We start from the raw sequence: 17,106 nt of genomic DNA on the forward strand, positions 1-17,106 counted from the left end.
TTGAGTGAGTAGCTCCTTTCCACAGCCAGGTCATCCCAATGAGTTGAAGCGACCTAGATTGGGTATCTCCTTCTCACAGTTGGTAGTCCCGATGTCTGTGTGAGTTGGGCTGAGTCTGGGGCGTTTATGGGCTTCAAAAGGGAGGAAATGCATGTTGATTGGTCCATGGACAGCCATGGGGGGCCCAGACAAAGCACCATAAGTTCTCACTCCTGGCCACAGATTCTACCTGGAATGGACAGTCTGGGCCCCAGGCTTCAGGAAGTCCCTGGCTTGAAGGTGGGATTTCATTGAGGATACACCCCTTTCTGCCCCTAAGCCTGTCTGCCTTCTGCTGCCATCAACATATCATCCAGGACACACAGGCTGTTCATGCCGAGGGTTGCCTGAAGGCCTATGCCAAGCCTCCCTCAGTCCCCCCTTGGCCTCCTTCCCATGCTCATTTGTGCACAAAGTCCAGAGGGAGCCAAGGCAGCAGGGGCTAGCATGTCAGAGCCACCCCTGAGAGCACTCACATCCAACTGGGTTGTGACAGCACCTGGGGTTGGCTACAACTCTGGTCCAAAATTGGAGTGGGTGCTGGGAGTGGGGAGAGGCCAGACAGTGGGAGCAGGCACTTTCAAGCCTTCAGGGGCAAAGGGCTTCCTGGTGCCTGGAGAGTGCAGGGATACTGGGGTCTGGAGCTGTGTCTGGGCATCTGTGACTGAACTTGGGAGTGTGGGCTCCTACCCCACCAACTTGGTGGCGGGTGGGGCTCTCACCTGTTCCTGGCTCCCGCTAGACCTCTGTAGTAAATAGCTGCACCTCTCCCCCTGCAGCTGGCATCCTTGCAATGGCAGCTCCAGATGGGTTGTCACTGCCATCAGTAGTATACCTATTATGGTGCCTAGTACACATTATTTATTTGACATAAAGTGACCTAGTATTATGGAGAGAGTAATGTTTTACTTATTTTGTTCTATGAAGCTCTTAAAGATATACCACACTTAAATGATTCAGTTATTCTCATATTTTATTAATTCCCTCATTTATTCATTTACGTGTTCACTCAACAAGTATTTATTTACTACCAACTAAATGCTAAGCATCATTCTGTTTGTTGTAGATGCAACAAAGTATATGAGAACATGTCTTTGAAAACAGCTGTAAGGGGAGGGGGGAGGGACAGCATTAGGAGATATACCTAATGCTAAATGACGAGTTAATGGGTGCAGCAAACCAACACGGCACATGGATACATATGTAACAAACCTGCACATTGTGCACATGTACCCTAAAACCTAAAGTATAATAATAAAATAAAATAAAAATTAAAAATTAAAAATAAAAAAAGAAAACAACTGTAGGTACCTGACATGAAGCATCAAAAGTTTTTCTGTGTATTGGCATCTACAATGAGCTGTGCTCTAGAACACTCCCTTTCTCCAGAGAACAGCCAGGGGCTTGCCTTCATTTTATGCCATTTTATGCCAAGTACTCTACTTGCTTGCTTTCTTTTTTATTCGTGTGTGTGTTGTTGTTTTTTGTTTGTTTTTTTAACTGCACTAATCACTTAGCTCTTCACTTGCAGGTTGCTTTAATTTTTCTCCTACCCAAGGTTTTCATTAATGACATCTATATCTCCTCCTGGGCAACATTTAATCTTAGCAAGGGAAGATTCCCCTTTTTTTTCCAGTACCATAAATATTCCTTTATTTTCTTCTAAAATAAGTACCTAGGATTTATTGCAGGAAAATTACGTAATAATTATTTATTTTCATGTTTTCCTTTTTTTCTCAGTTGTATATTCAAGTAACTCTTTATCCAAACCCCTCCCTCATTTCCCCCCCAATTACCCACACCTCATGGACAAATATATAAATCTTATATAACTTCCACCTGAGAAGTTAATCTTGCATAGCTTTAGGGAACCAATTTCTGTTCTCAGAATGAAGTAGGTGGAGATATGAAAGAGGGAAAAAACATACTCATCTCTTTGGTCATACTTTATCCTGGAGGTGGCATACTACTCAGACCAAGTATAGAAGAAACAAAACTCTTCATAAATCGTGTGTTGCATAGAACCAATAGAAAAATAGTATCCCATATAACCTATCATCTATAGTGTAAACTAAGTGAAAAGTTGCTGAAAATTATTATTGACTAGTTTAAAATACATGTGGATTTTTTAATGCTCAAGTGCTTTATTTTATTCTTTGAAAAACTAAATTATATGAAAATATGTAAAATACAGGTATCTCAACATTGAGGTTGTTGAAACATACTGTTCTCTAAACTAAAAGACCAGCATAAGATATCCTATTTCCTTGCTGGAACTGAAGTTTCTTGGTCATAGAAACCAGTTTTGTGAAACAAAGGAAATACAGCAGATGGTAAGGCCACAGCTCAGAAAGGGAAAAAAAAAAAAATCATCCCTTCTGGTTTAGATAATCCCTAGAGTGTTGGCTTTGGAATAAGACAAGTTTCTACAGCAGTACCTTAAAAAGAAGAATGAGGTTTTGTGGTTGGAATTTATGACTAGAAGTGAGGAATCTTGGGCTATAATTTTGATTGCACCATTTACTCATTATCTCATGGAGCAGTAAAGCAGCACTAATTAATAAATAAAAATTGACCAGCTGTTTCTAGAATTCTGTGAAAAGCACACTGAGCAAATATTCATTGTGACCAGAAGCATTTAAAATATTATTCAACTCTCAGATATCAAAAAATGAAACATAGGGGATATTTTTGCTAGTCTGAAAATGTGTAAAATCCTGCAAAAACCAGTGACTGTCCCCATTTTTTTTCCCACAAGGATGAGAGCATAATATCGAATTGGGTAGAATTATCTTCTCAAAATACAGCATATAAATCTTTCTTTGGATTACTATGTCACATTTTCTCTTTCCCTTGAACTTTTATATGGTGGGAAAGAATTCCCCAAGAGTTCAGTAGAAACATTACAATACTAAACATCCATCCATGAATGCCTATTATACATAGGAAGTGAGGTCAAGGTAATAACAGTTACAAACTAAGCAATAGCAGCATCTGACCTTTGGAAACATGAGCTTATATCAGAAGGATTGCTTGAAAGCCACATATCTCCTCTACCCATTGACCCCCAAAAAGAAACACCCTAAGTCAATGAAATGCTGGATGTGAATCCATATGATGAAGAAAGGGGAACCAGTAATGTCCTGACCCTGTGTGAGGCAGTGTTGCTAGAAGAAAGGGGAGAACGAGTCTTTGAACACTAAGACAATGACCTGTATCTCAGAGCTTTAAATGAGACATTGTTCTGTCTTATATTGGATATGTCACACGAGTGTTTGCAGTAACATTTGTCACAGAAAAAGTAAGAAACACAAGAAACGAAATACCATTCTGTTTATATGTCTAATATAGAAATAAAATGTTAATCATATTATATGATTTTGGTCCACATGTTTTGTCTCACTAATTTAAGTTGTTTATGTCATGGTATTCATTCCATCTAAACCATTTTCTTTACATTTTATGAATAAAAACACATATACTTTTTGCCACAATTAAGCACTAGAAAAAAAGTAGTGTCTTTATGAAGTTTCATTCTGGGTCTTTATTGCTTTTCAGTTTCATTTAAAGAGAGCCAATACACACATAATTGATGAATCAGATGAGAGAAAATCACAGCAGGCACTGTTTAATTTCTACTGGGAGGCCCTGGCCATCCTCTGTGGGGATTGTTTCAGAGCAGGTACACATTCTTGTCCTAAAACAAATGACTTCAGTGTCATAGCTAGTATCCACATGTTTATGCATCTTAGTACTTTAAATATTACCTGATTATAGTGTATGGGATTCTAAATATATACCAAAGAAAATTAAAGGGAATAGATGCCTATATTTAATAATGTTATTATGGTCCCAGTTTCCTAATCTCCTGGGGAAAAAAAATGTAAGTTTTAAAACAGGTAGCATGGTAAACCAGCTTTACAGTAGATCTGAACTGCAGATGGGTTACTTTTTACAAGTTCAAAGAACTCCAGTGAAGACTAAAATAAAAAAAAATTAAAGTGCCCAGCCTGTTTTTGATGAGAGTTTGACATTTATTACTTCCTTTGGCTTTTCTTTTCTTTAAAAAAAATCTTGTGTGATTTAGGAGGACCAAACCTTTAGCTGCTATAGAGTCAGAAATTAAGTTAGTCAGAAAATAATATTCCCTTGTTACCATTTGATTCATGGAACATTGTGGAGACACTCTCTTTCTCCAGATGATTTTTGACAGCTCTCTAAATCCCCTTTTCAACCATTGAAGCTGTCTATGTCTGGAATACCTATGCCGTGAGAAAACTCAAAAGAGAAAAAAAAAAGAAGAGCAACAATATAATATATTAGCCTTTTAGATTCTGGTTTCTCCAGCATCCATTATTGCTTTACCAGTGAAGAGAAAATTCATCAGATAGTCAAACTGTAAGAAGTAATGCTTGGCGATCACAATCAAGTTTCCACTCAGAGAGAAAAGTCATTATAGGGTTTAGAATACTTTGTATTTATGTCTCATAAACAAGTTTAAAAATAACACCAAACAAGGATGTTAACCATATGTCGTCTCACAGTTTGTGACTAAAGGGGATAAAGTTACCAAAGTTTCTTCAAGCCCTTTGAACTTGAAAGCCAGTATGCGTTTTCCATCCCGTTGTACATTATGATAAACAGTAACCCCTTCATTGCTACCCTGGAGTGTGTTGTAAGTGCCCTTTGTTCAGCAAACTCAGTATATCACATCATTTTTATTACAGTGGTTTACTAGACTACTTTCAGACAGATGCTAAAATTCACTAGGCTTTTGTTTTCCTTATTTGCCTTTTTTTAAACAATATTTTTAGATAAAATAATGATTGAAATAATGGCGTTAAAAATGTCCAAAGGATCTCTGAGTCTCAGAGCAGTTGTAATGCACTTCAATAGAGTTTTAAGAATATATTTCCCTTGTTCAAAGATAAATGAGTTAGAGGCAAATCATTACTTTTAAATAATGATGTAACTTTAAGTATCATAGGACATATAGTGCATCTATATGTGCTACATTCACTTCACAAATTCCCATACCACTTACTGACTACTAAATATGTTAAAGCAACACTTTCCCACCTACAGTAGCGTGTCGTTTCTTGTGGAAGATAGTCATGTTCATTTTCTTCTCTGCATTCTGTATGTATTTAAGCAGGTATGGGACTGTAAATGCACACAATCAAACATACAGAGACTCAAGTGCTATTGACACCTTTACATGATCTCTGTCACCTTCGTCAATCACATCATCTTCAAAAAACTCCAGATGCTAATTATATATTACATTTTATTCTTGTGCTTGGGGAAAGGATTATAAATCTGTAGATATTCAATAAATCTGAATTAAAAAGTGATAGAAGCAGGATTGTTTTATCTGCCATCATAATGAAGAGGACGTTAAAATTTTAAAAATCTTGCCTATTTTATCAGTTGGCAATTTAAAGGATCAGAAAAAAAATCAGTGCCGAGTGTTTCTGTTTTTATTTTTGGAAGTGATTTTGGTATGCCTACTAATCTATATGCCATTTTTCTCTTTACCAATCAGCTCTCATAATGAGGCTGATAATGAATGTGACCTTAGCATAAAACCATAAGACTTTTGCAATCAATGGAAATATGACAAGAACACAGGAGAGATCCACCCCTGAAGTTTTCAAGGTTAGGCCAAAGACAAGGGAGAATGTAGACTCCAGAAATACTCACCAAAGACTATCCATTTGAGTAATTCTTCAGGTTTCGGATTTCAACAGAGTTGCTGTGGGGTAACAGATGTGTTCCTGTCCATTTCCAGTTGGAATTCTACAATCTTTGTGAAGGGGTAAATGTTTGGTTTGAAAGGAGTCTGGCTATGAAAGAGTGTTGCCTTTGTGGGAGATAGTCTGGATGGAAATCCTGGATGAAGACTATCTCAATTATTTATGTTTCAGTTTAGAGACATATAAAATGGAAGTAGAGAATAGCAAATTTACAGAATGGCTGTGAAGATAACAGAGATAATATATACACAGCTATTAAAAGAGTGCCTGTATTGTGATCAGTGCTCGATAACAAATTAACTGATATTTCTGTTTGCTATGGTGTTTTTGATAAATTCACCTTTGAACCAAGGCCTGCCCATGGACAAGGACTCATACATATAGCCAGGTACTTAATGTCCCCAAGTGCTTCACTCCACGATGACAATCTACTTTCTATTTCCAAAGCTTTGGAGCCTCATCTTACTTCTGTCTGCTTTTCACTTGAACATTTTCGCCAGCAGTCAAAAACTAGAACTTGAAAAGACTCACATTCTTCTTAAATGAAGTACATGCCAAATTTTATTTCATTAAAATTTGAGGAAGTCAATTGCAAATAATACTTCAATAACTTCATATAAATGTCTTTTGGTTCATATGTGTAGGCCATCAAATAGGTCAAGCAGTTTACAAAAGCAGACAAAATAGACAAAACCAATCCATGATTATAAAAGTCAGAGTATGGATAATGATTAGGTGTACAAAGCAAGGGTTATAGGTAATTCTATGTCTTGACTGGGTGGTGATTACATAGAAAGTCCATTTTGTAAGTATGTGCCAGTTGGCAGTTAAAATATATGTACTTTATAATCATCATACTATAGTAAAACTGCTTAAATTTTTAAAGAAGAGATGTCAAGAACTAAGGATTTTCGTGAAATGTACAATATTTAGAATTCCCATTGGAATATTATGGGTCATTGTCCTCTGATTTTAATTATCAGGGAATTTTCTAAGCCAATGCAGATCAACTTGGGTACAAACACATATACTTTTAGACCATAGCACTCAGCTCTATCTATCTCTTCATTCTGCTTCCTAGTGAGTTTCACTCACATTCAAATCATTTCCTGTAATTTGCTGAAAACTTTAGCAACCCAACTCAAGTTTTTTTTTTTGTTTCGTTTTCCCCATGCAAAACCTATAGCTATCTTAAGGAAATTTAATGTCTTTATTTTTGCTCAGATGACAACCTGCCCTTTCAGTTCCTTGACCTCATCTCCACTTGATTAAACCTCAGTAACCAAATCCCAATAGTCACTTCTGGCCCTTGTTGTCATCATGAGAAGTTTAGAATAAAAGACTGAGATGACTAAATCTCTCACAGCCTCCTTCTTTCCAGTTCTCTCTTTCAGATGTTTGAGGAGAGCAGTTCAAGATTTTGTCTCATTCACACATTTGATAGCTTGATCTCTCTATTTTCTCAATTGTTATCATTTTTGTCATTTCCTTTCTATTCTCCTTGTAATTCACTATCATGTTAATATTTTATTTATGTAAGTTAATCAAGCTCTTGCATCTTTCTGCCAAACCCCAATTTGGGATCATTTGTACTAGTCTAGCATCTCCATGCTTCCACCAGAACTACTGGAGAAAATCACAGAACAATGAAAGTTGGTAATGGTACACATTCATGATGACCAGCAGCAACCAGGTCCTAATGCTGCCCAGAGATTCTCAGTTGTGTCAACTCCCTCTCTGCAATTCTCCACAGAAATCATTTCAAGGTATCTTTATCTTTCTCTCTTACAGCATTTGCCCTCCTCTATCCCTCCTTCCAAGATATAATTTAACTTCTTACTGCAATGGAGAAAATATTAACCATCAGATGAGAGAGAACCACCCCAACTTTGCACCCCCTGTATTAAATATAAAGCATGTATATTATATGCATATATATGGAATACATACAATATACATCCATATCTAACATAATGGATACTATATATACATAAATATATAACATAAAATATATATCCATATCTTGTACACATTTTATCTCTACAAAACTGACCTCATTAAAGTTGCAAATAGCAAGTAACTGGGTCACTTAATCTAATAGACATATTGTGCCCCTTAGCATAATTTTTGTTTGTTTGTTTGTTTGGTTTTTTGTTTTTTTGGACTCTCCACCAGGCTAGTGAATCTGTATAAGCTGAAGCTAGATCTGTCTTGCTACTCATGTATTTCCAAAGTCTTCAATGTAGATGCCCAGGAAATACTTACTGTGTGATTTAATTAATGTTATAAAAAGTTATGTAGCTCTTAACCAGGCCTTTGTAGAAAGCATGATTCTAAGTAACTTTAGGATTGGGCTCCGTGGCTCATGCTTGTAATCTCAGCACTTTGGGAGGCTGAGGCAGGGGGATCACTTGAGATCAGGAGTTTGAGACCAGCCTAGCCAACATGGTGAAACCCTGTCTCTACTAAAAATACAAAAATTAGCCAGTGTGGTGGCACACGCCTGTAGTCCCAGCTACTCGGGAGGCTGAGGCAGGAGAATCGCTTGAACCCAGGAGGTGGTGGTTGCAGTGAGCTGATATCTTGCCACTGCACTCCAGCCTGGGCGACAGAGTAAGACTCTGTCTCAAAAAAATAAAATAAAAATAAAGATAAGTAAATTCAGCACAAAAATATACATCCACAAAGCCTTTAGATCCAAGTTCTCTTAGAAATTTTATTAAAATTTACACTTCCCATTTTAAAATAAATTGATAATTTTATATATACAATTTCTGTAAATAGATGAGAGAGTGAAATAACATGTTTTATATCATCCATATATTTTTATTCTTCACTATATAGCAGAAGCTCTTAATATTCATGTTATCCTGAATTACTGTATAGGTAACAATTTGTTTTCCTGATTTATATATGGGGAAATTTGGTTTTCAATAAATGATAAATGTCTTTCAAGCATTGGGAAAATATCTTAGGTAAGCAGTAATTTTTATGACAGGTTCATAACTGATGAAGGAGACTTTACTTTCAACAATGGCTCTGTTACATGTAGCCCATTTTGTTGTGTGTGCTATAGCAGACTCAATACTACAACTGGAAAAATTCTTTCTTTCTGTGTTATTGCATGGTTTGTCTTTATATGGAGGTCAGTACTCTTCTATTTGGCTATGAATTGTTTTCTCATCTTTCTTCTTTCATAAGTGACTGCCAATCCTATTTCCCCATAGCTGACTATTAAATTATGTGATGCTACACTTCAGCAATACCATAGAATGATGCCCACCAGGTAACAATTAAGTGGTCTAACACTGATCTTACTCCTCCTGAACGCTTACCAAAGTCTCTGCAGGGAACAGTGACATTCAGGGAAAAGGACTGCTGGGAGGATGTACTTTCTATCCACTCTAGCAGTTACTCAGAAGAGTCCATTGCTAGATTCAGATGAGTATTCAAATTTACATCATTTTGACCTCAGGTAGAATTACTTTTTTGGAATTATAAGACATTTTAAAAGCCATATTATTCTTGTGGTTTTATATATTATAAGAATAATTCCCCCTCCAAATTATCTAGTCTCAATAAGTATATGTTCTCTGCAATTGTTTTCTTTTTTTTTTTTTCAGCCCAGAGGTCCTTTATTATTATTATTTTTTTTAACACCTATTATGCCATGAATTCATAGGGAATAGGTTCCAGCAGCTCAGGCTCCTTCCCATTGGTTCTCACAAAGTGTGCTTCTCTGGGTGGAGCAGGCTGGTGCTTTAGTTGAACCCAGGTACCTTTCTCTTTGGCTTCTTTCTTTTTCTGATCATTTTTCTTCACGCGTTTCAGGAAGCTATCTCGGCTCTTAGAGTGCTTAATGTGCTCAATACGCACATTAATTCTCTTGGCAAGAATCTTGCCCTTAACTTGTTTGTTTACAATGCCAACAGCATGCTGGGTAACATCGTAGACTCTTCCAGTTTTGCCATGGTAACACTTGTGGGGCATTCCTTTTTGAACAGTACCCATTCCCTTGATGTCTACAATATCACCTTTCTTATAGATTCGCATATACATGGCCAAAGGAACAACTCCATGTTTTCTAAAAGGCCTAGAGAACATATATCGGGTGCCTCTCCTCTTTCCCTTTGTGTTTGCCATTTTGGTGGATTACTGGAAGATGGCAGTTCTGGCCGAAAGGCTGCAATTGTTTTCTTATTTTGTGAACTCTGAATCACATTCTTGATTATATTAATCCTCATTCTCTAATCAGTAGCTCACATGAATAGGAAAAGAAGGTCTAGGTTCTCTTGTTCTAGGTTAATCAGAAAAGAGCTTCTAAATTTTGTAAGAATTCTACAGATTCAGTGACCCAGGAAATCCTACCAGTCACTCTCAGGATACAACAAACTGCTTTTGCTGCTTAGGAGAAGCTCAGTATGTGGTGAGGCTGGATGAGTCACATAATAATAAGTTTTATGTAAAGAGTGCTAGGGCGGTCACTAACTGTGTAGCATGGTTTCTGTGGGACACCCACTCCATGAATAGCCTTTCAAGATATAAAGGAATATAGTTTTCTTGAGTCAGCCTTCTGGCTCAAAGACAATCTCTCTGTCTTCACTTTAGCATAGATGTCCTCACTTAAGAATAAATGAGAACTTGCTGCTTATGCTGGAGTTAGTTCTTCTGACCATGTGTACCGGCTTCAAGTCCTCCTGTCCACTTGGAAGCACACTCTTGGCTAACAATCAGGTAAATCAGCTCTCCTGGCTCCTAACCTGCTGGAATTTCTCAATCAGAAATTCCAGCCCAGCTGCTCTCCTGATCATTTCCAAAACATAGTACCTTGGATCAACAAATGACATTTTTCATTTTAACCAGTGCTCCTGAAAACATGATATTGAACCAGAATGTTGATATCATTAAAGTTAGTCGCATAGAACAAAGAAATCAATGGTGTCATTAAACCATAGATATATTGAAATTTGACATACCTTTCTTTTGTTACATAAATGGCAAAAATGCTATGGTTATATTTGAAGCCATTTATACTTTGAAATTTTAAAGATAAGAGAAACCCTTAGTAAGAGTAAGCTCTATGAATTTCATCACTACTGTCTCATCTCCATTTAATAAGAAAAAATTGACTCGAGGCAATTATCTACGTCCTGGAAATATGCATACTTTGTCAAATTGAATAGAAAACAAAAGTAAGAAACTGGTATTTAATAATTGACAAGTAAGAGTTGAGGCCTAATAGATTTTTTTAAGCAAATGATGAAATCAGAATAAAATTCCATAACTGTATTTTTTAAATAACCTATTGATAGAGGTAACTACTTGAAGAAACTTTACATTACATAGAAATAGTGATGTGTCAATTTATATTGAATTATGAAAACAGATTAAAGTTAAAATGTAAAGTGCCAAGCTTGTCTTAGCATTAAAAAAAATTACACTGGCTTGTGGCCAAAGCATTTGCCTCCCAAATGTCATCCTTAGACCAATTTTTTAAACACACTGTGATTGCCCCTCCCTCTTCTCAACTCCCAGCAGGCTAAAGCAGACCTCACATGGTCCCACACAGATTTAGACAGAGAAACTGCTCATTATCAATCAATGAACACAAACAAGTTGAAGACTGCTCAGCTCCCCCTGCTAAAGGTAAAGAGGCTTAAAGCCCCCAATGAGTTTATTATTCTGGGACTGAGATCGTCAAAGTCATTTGATTTTGACTTGCACAGTAGCCACAAAGGTTAAATTGAGGTTAAGTTTCCCAAACAAAATGGAAGCAATTAAACAGTTAAATGTTACTTTTTTTTTCTTTTTTTGGTTTGGTTTTAAACCACAGATGAAAAAAAAATTATTAATGTAACCAAAATGTAAATTTTTATATATCTCTAAGTAATAAAGTGATACATAAGAAATTGTGTTTTATGCCTAATTATATGTTTCTATACATTAATTTTTCAAAAGAAATCACACACCAGTATAGTTTGTATATCTCCAGCAAGTAACTGATTATAAGATTTTCTCTTTGCAATATGATGTCTGAAGACTTCGGAAGTCTATAATTTTGGATTAGAGAGGAAAGAAATCAGGCTTGTTGAAAAGTGGTAATAATATTTCATATGTTTGAGCATAGTCAATTAGAAAGAATACCAGTCTCAGAGAAAAAACAAAACAAAACAAAAAAAAAAACAGGATGCAACTGCTTCCCCTTCCTTAGGGCATTATGCAAGCACAGCCTATTTTATTTTATGTAAATAATTTTCATATTTTTTACCTCACTTGACTTCTGAAATAATTGTATAAGGCAGAGAGGTACTTGACATTTTTTTTTTTTTTTTAGGAAGGAATATCAGGAAGATGATGTAACTTGCCCAAGATGACATATTTAGTGTTTTAAGAGTTGGAACCAGACTCAAATGCACTGCTAATTCCACATATTACATGACATAAGACCTGGAATCATGGTTCTTTTAAGTATCATATAGTATTTGGTTTTATCTCTTTAAAAACAGGTGGCATTCCTAATGAATACATTTTTAGCACTGTAAACAATAGTTGACATGCTATTTACTGAAACTTGTGTATATGAAAAATATATCTTAACCCATCATCATGGGGAACAGGAAAGCCAGATGTGTTTATTTTACCTGCATATATTGGCAAAAAGAAGTTAAATACGTATATATCTACATATATGTATCCACATATATGTAGATAGATAGATAGATGATAGATAGATAGATAGACAGACAGACAGACAGACAGAGAGAGACTGTGACCAGCCTGAATCTCCTCCTTACTAATTTCCTTTCCATCTTGGTCTTAATTGCTATTCTCAGAACAAATACTATCTACTTGAAGTTAATCTAAAAGTGTTTCAGTGTGGGTAAACACAAGTAGAGGGGCGGGTTTGAAGAATGACCCTTTAAGAGATACTTTAGATTCTGGGCATCTCCAGATACGGTAGCTAAGGCAGGAACATGCCTCACTTGAGGAGCCAGAGGACTGGCGATCCAGCAGAGTTCAGAGAAGCACTTTATTCTTCCGAAACAGGGAAGCGAAAAGTTGAACTGCATGAAATATTGCATATGATTTGCCAAGCCTAGCTACTCCCATGACTCTCATTCCTCATGAGGTTAGAACTTGTTCATAGACATCTAGTCAAATGTAGCCTTCCATTGACCCAGATCATGCCATGAGGGAAGAAGCAGTCTCTGAGGAGCAGTACGTTTCCTGTTCCTTGAAGCCTCACACTCCCTCATAGTGGGAACGCTGGGCTATTATGTCTTAAGGAACGTTTTTGTAGTTTCTCCTAGGCAGAGACCCTCCTAAAACACACTGTGTAATTTTAAAAAGAGAGAGAGGGAGGGAGGGAGGGAGGAACACAGAGAGAGAGATCAAAGAGTGGAGTTGTTTTAGGTGATATGCTTAGAGAAAACCTTTTAACACTATAAACAATCACTGACGTGCTGTTTATTGAAACATGTATCTGAAAAAAATATTTTAACTCATAGATAATAGAGCTAAAAAAAAGCAGTTTTTATCACTAGGCAGAATAGAGACATGTTGTAGAGGAATATAAATGTGTATCTGCTGACTCTCACAAAAAGACATGTGAATGCTCAGTTTATGATGAAATTATTTGCTTGACCACATGCCACAGCCTCCAAGCAAAAGGTTTTTTTCCCAGTTCCCTTTTGCTGTGAAGTATTTGCATGCCAGGCATACAGCACATGCACAGGAGGGCTGCAGAAAGTACTTGTGCTTAATTTGTCAGAGTGGCATGGTCAAGAATTTGAAGTACCTTAAAAAAAATCCATTTTAATAATTTTCCCTCAAATAAATTATTAACAGCCATTTTAAAGGACAAGATAAAAGTTATTTGAAGAGAAAGCAGAGAATTGAGGGAAAATATCAACATGGGAAAACTATCTTTAAATATATTTTTTAAGCATTCATTATGTTTGTCATTTACTGGAAAGGAGACCACATATGCCAGTTTTTATACTGAAGCAATAAAGGTAGATCGTATGAATGATTATTTGTTTATGTATGCATTTATTTATTGGATGGTGACAAGGGAATGACTTCTTTATACTGCCCAACACAAAGCAGAATTATTCATGCTGAAAATATAAACATAAAATATAAACTATAAAAGAGCCTAGGTAGTCAAATCATGCAGATGTAATCCAGAAGGTAAATCATGCTTAAAGGACCTTGAAGAAATAATTTAAACTTATCACATATTTTACCTTCTAAACGCTGAGTCATCGCTGTCTGTAGTTTTTTAAGTTCTTCTAAGACTCATACTTTCAGGGCAGCAATACTCTTGTACTCTCTTCTGGACAACTACCAACAGCTACCAGGCGGTGGGTGGTCACTGGGGTAAGGGGAGTTACTATGGTTTATGCACTCTCCAGTGGATCACTGAGTTTATTAAATGAATTTTAGAAGCAGAAACAGCTATTTATTCTACATCTTGCAGATAATTTCCTTTTCTTCTTCTTCCTTTGTCTACCTGGCCAGTCAAAATGTTTTGCTGTAAATATTGGGAAGTTGTGTTACTCTTTATTGGCTTAACCCTTCTTAACCAAAGGTTTTATTTTCTTTAAAATTTTAATATCATTTTTCCCAATTACATATGTTATCCATACCAACTTTATGATAACTGTTAACTAGAAACAGACAGAGAGGGAGCCTACTTTTTATATTGTTATTTTTTCAATTTTTCTAAAAACTAGAAAATATGATAGACTAGAACCAAATATGACAATATGTTAATCTTGGTGCTGAATACATGGATGTGTGCTATACATATTCTGTGAAGTTGAAGTAGTTATATTTTAAAAAATTGTAAAGCTAATAAAACTTCATGATAAAACCACTAGAGATTAAAAATAAGAAAACTAATTCACCTACATAACTGCCATGCAGAATTAGCTATTATAAAAATTGGATAAGTCTTTCTGTGCTTGCTTTTTTAATGTACCTTCTCATATTCTTCTTGGTTTGTTTTACTGCCACAAATTTTTATATACTGATATCAAATATCAATCTGATATTTTACTTTTTTCTTAGACTTTTAGATTTCACCACTAAAAACATTTTTGATGTCATTAATGACACTTAAAAACCATGATTTATAATCATGTCATCCCTTTGTATTACATTATATCATTTTGCAATAATTATAAATGTATTCTCATATTGTTAAGCTCTGCTTTTATTTCAATCATTTTCTACTATAAATAGCTCTGTGAAAAATAACCTTGTATAAATCATTCTGATGACTCCCTTAAGACTAATTTTTAAAAATTAAATTACAGAGCCAAAAGCACACACTTATAGTTCATTGTACATGTATACATACCAAGCTATTTTCTAGGATGGTATAGTTTGTCCTCCCATGAGAAGAGGATGCTGGTATTTAAATTTTATACCCTCATCTATACTGAAAAAAAAAAAGAGAGTTTGAGAATTTTGACAAGTTAGTAGCAATTATTAGTTCATTTGCATTTATATGATTGCTTTTCATTTTGGATATATAATATACATGTATATTTTATCTCTTGAATTTCTTATTTCAGAGATTGTGTCACTATATATAACCTCTGCCTTATTTTAATGTGGGGGTGTTACTCATTTTTTATTTATTGAAATTATTAAACCTTTTTAATGTTTTTAGCAAAACCATATGAACAGTTTATATTTCATTTTATTTTTGACATACGTAAGTTTAAGATTTTATGTTGTCAAGTGCATTTTTAAACCATTTTTCCACTGGTTTTATGCTTGGAAAGTCCTTATTTTAATTTTCTGGCGCTGCTGTAACAAATTACTACAAATTTAGTGACTTAAAACAATGAAATTGTATTCCTGGGCAAGATGGCCTAATAGGAACAGCTCCCATCAGCAGCTCCCAGCAAGACCAATGCAGAAGGCGGGTGATTTCTGCATTTCCAACTGAGTGTAAACAAAGCCACCAGGAAGTTCAGACTGGGCGGAGCCCACCGCTCTGCCACAAAGCCCACTGTAGCCAGACTGCCTCTCTAGATTCTTCCTCCCCGGGAAGGGCATTTCTGAAAGAAAGGCAGCAGCCCCAGTCAGGGGCTTACAGATAAAACTCCCATCTCCCTGGGACTGAGTACCTGGGGGAAGGGGCGGCTGTGGGCACATCTGTAGCCGACTCAAACGTTCCTGCCTGCTGGCTCTGAAGAAAGCAGCAGATCTCCCAGCACAGTGCTTGAGCTCTGCTAAGGGACGGACTGCCTCCTCAAGTGGATCCCTGACCCCCATGGCTCCTGACTGAGAGATACCTCCCAGCAGGGATCGACAGACACCTCGCATGGTAGAGCTCCGGCTGGCATCTTGTGGGTGTCCTTCTGGGACAAAGCTTCCAGAGGAAGGAACAAGCAGCAATCTTTGCTGTTCTGCAGCCTCCACTGGTGCTACCCAGGCAAACAGGGTCTGGAGGACCTCCAGCAAACCCTAGCGGACCTGCAGCAGAGGGGCCTGACTATTAGAAGGAAAACTAACAAACAGAAGGTGGGTAATAACAAACTCCTCCAAGCTAAAGAAGCATGTTCTAACCCAATGCAAGGAAGCTAAGAAACTTGAAAAAAGGTTAGAGGAATTGCTAACTAGAATAACCAGTTTAGAGAAGAACATAAATGACTTGATGGAGCCAAAAAACACAGCACAAGAACTTCATGAAGCATACACAAGTATCAATAGCCAAATCGATCAAGTGGAAGAAAGGATCTCAGAGATTGAATATCAACTTAATGAAATAAAGTGTGAAGACAAGACTAGAGAAAAAAGAATGAAAAGGAATGAACAAAGCCTCCAAGAAATATGGGATTATGTGAAAAGATCAAACCTGTATTTGATTGGTGTACCTGAAACTGATGGGGAGAATGGAACCAAGTTGGAAAACACTCTTAAGGATATTATCCAGGAGAACTTCCCTAACCTAGCAATACAGGCCAACATTTAAATTCAAGAAATACAGCAAACACCACAAAGATATTCCTCGAGAAGAGCAACCTCCAGACACGTAATCATCAGATTCACCAAGGATGAAATGAAGGAAAAAAATGGTAACGGCAGCCAGAGAGAAAGGTCGGGTTACCCACAAAGGGAAGCCCATCAGACTAACAGTGGATCTCTCTGCAGAAACCCTAGGATCCAGAAGCAAGTGAGGGCCAATATTCAACATTCTTAAAGCAAAGAATTTTCAACCCAGAATTTCATATCTAGCCAAACTAAGCTTCATAAACAAAGGAGAAATACAATCCTTTACAGACTAGCAAAT

The 17,106-nt window shown here is 36.5% G+C and overlaps 2 protein-coding genes across 4 annotated transcripts in view; one reads left to right on the forward strand and one right to left on the reverse strand.

Annotated features, from left to right (window-relative positions):
• The window catches only part of SEMA3A (semaphorin 3A), a 423,701-nt gene that overhangs the window by 117,286 nt on the left and 289,309 nt on the right, over nt 1–17,106 (forward strand). The window contains exon 1 of one of the 3 annotated variants that reach the window (XM_058425215.1): nt 11,401–11,441. The exons of the other annotated variants lie outside the window; for them this stretch is intronic. The gene's annotated coding sequence lies outside the window, so the exon portion shown is untranslated. Of the gene's footprint in view, nt 1–11,400; nt 11,442–17,106 lie in introns of those variants that run through there. 3 annotated transcript variants of the gene reach the window in all.
• LOC116814155 (large ribosomal subunit protein eL21-like) lies at nt 9,459–9,938 on the reverse strand. Its single transcript, XM_032761200.2, has one exon. The coding sequence runs from the start codon at nt 9,936–9,938 to the stop codon at nt 9,459–9,461; it is 480 nt and encodes a 159-aa protein (XP_032617091.1).

The sequence above is a fragment of the Hylobates moloch genome, unplaced genomic scaffold, assembly GCF_009828535.3.
Source record: "Hylobates moloch isolate HMO894 unplaced genomic scaffold, HMol_V3 SCAFFOLD_1, whole genome shotgun sequence".
Lineage (NCBI taxonomy): Eukaryota > Metazoa > Chordata > Mammalia > Primates > Hylobatidae > Hylobates > Hylobates moloch.

Excerpts from the sequence above, each read along its gene's own strand:
- LOC116814155 (XM_032761200.2), bottom strand. The coding sequence starts at position 9,938 with ATGGCAAACACAAAGGGAAAGAGGAGAGGCACCCGATATATGTTCTCT.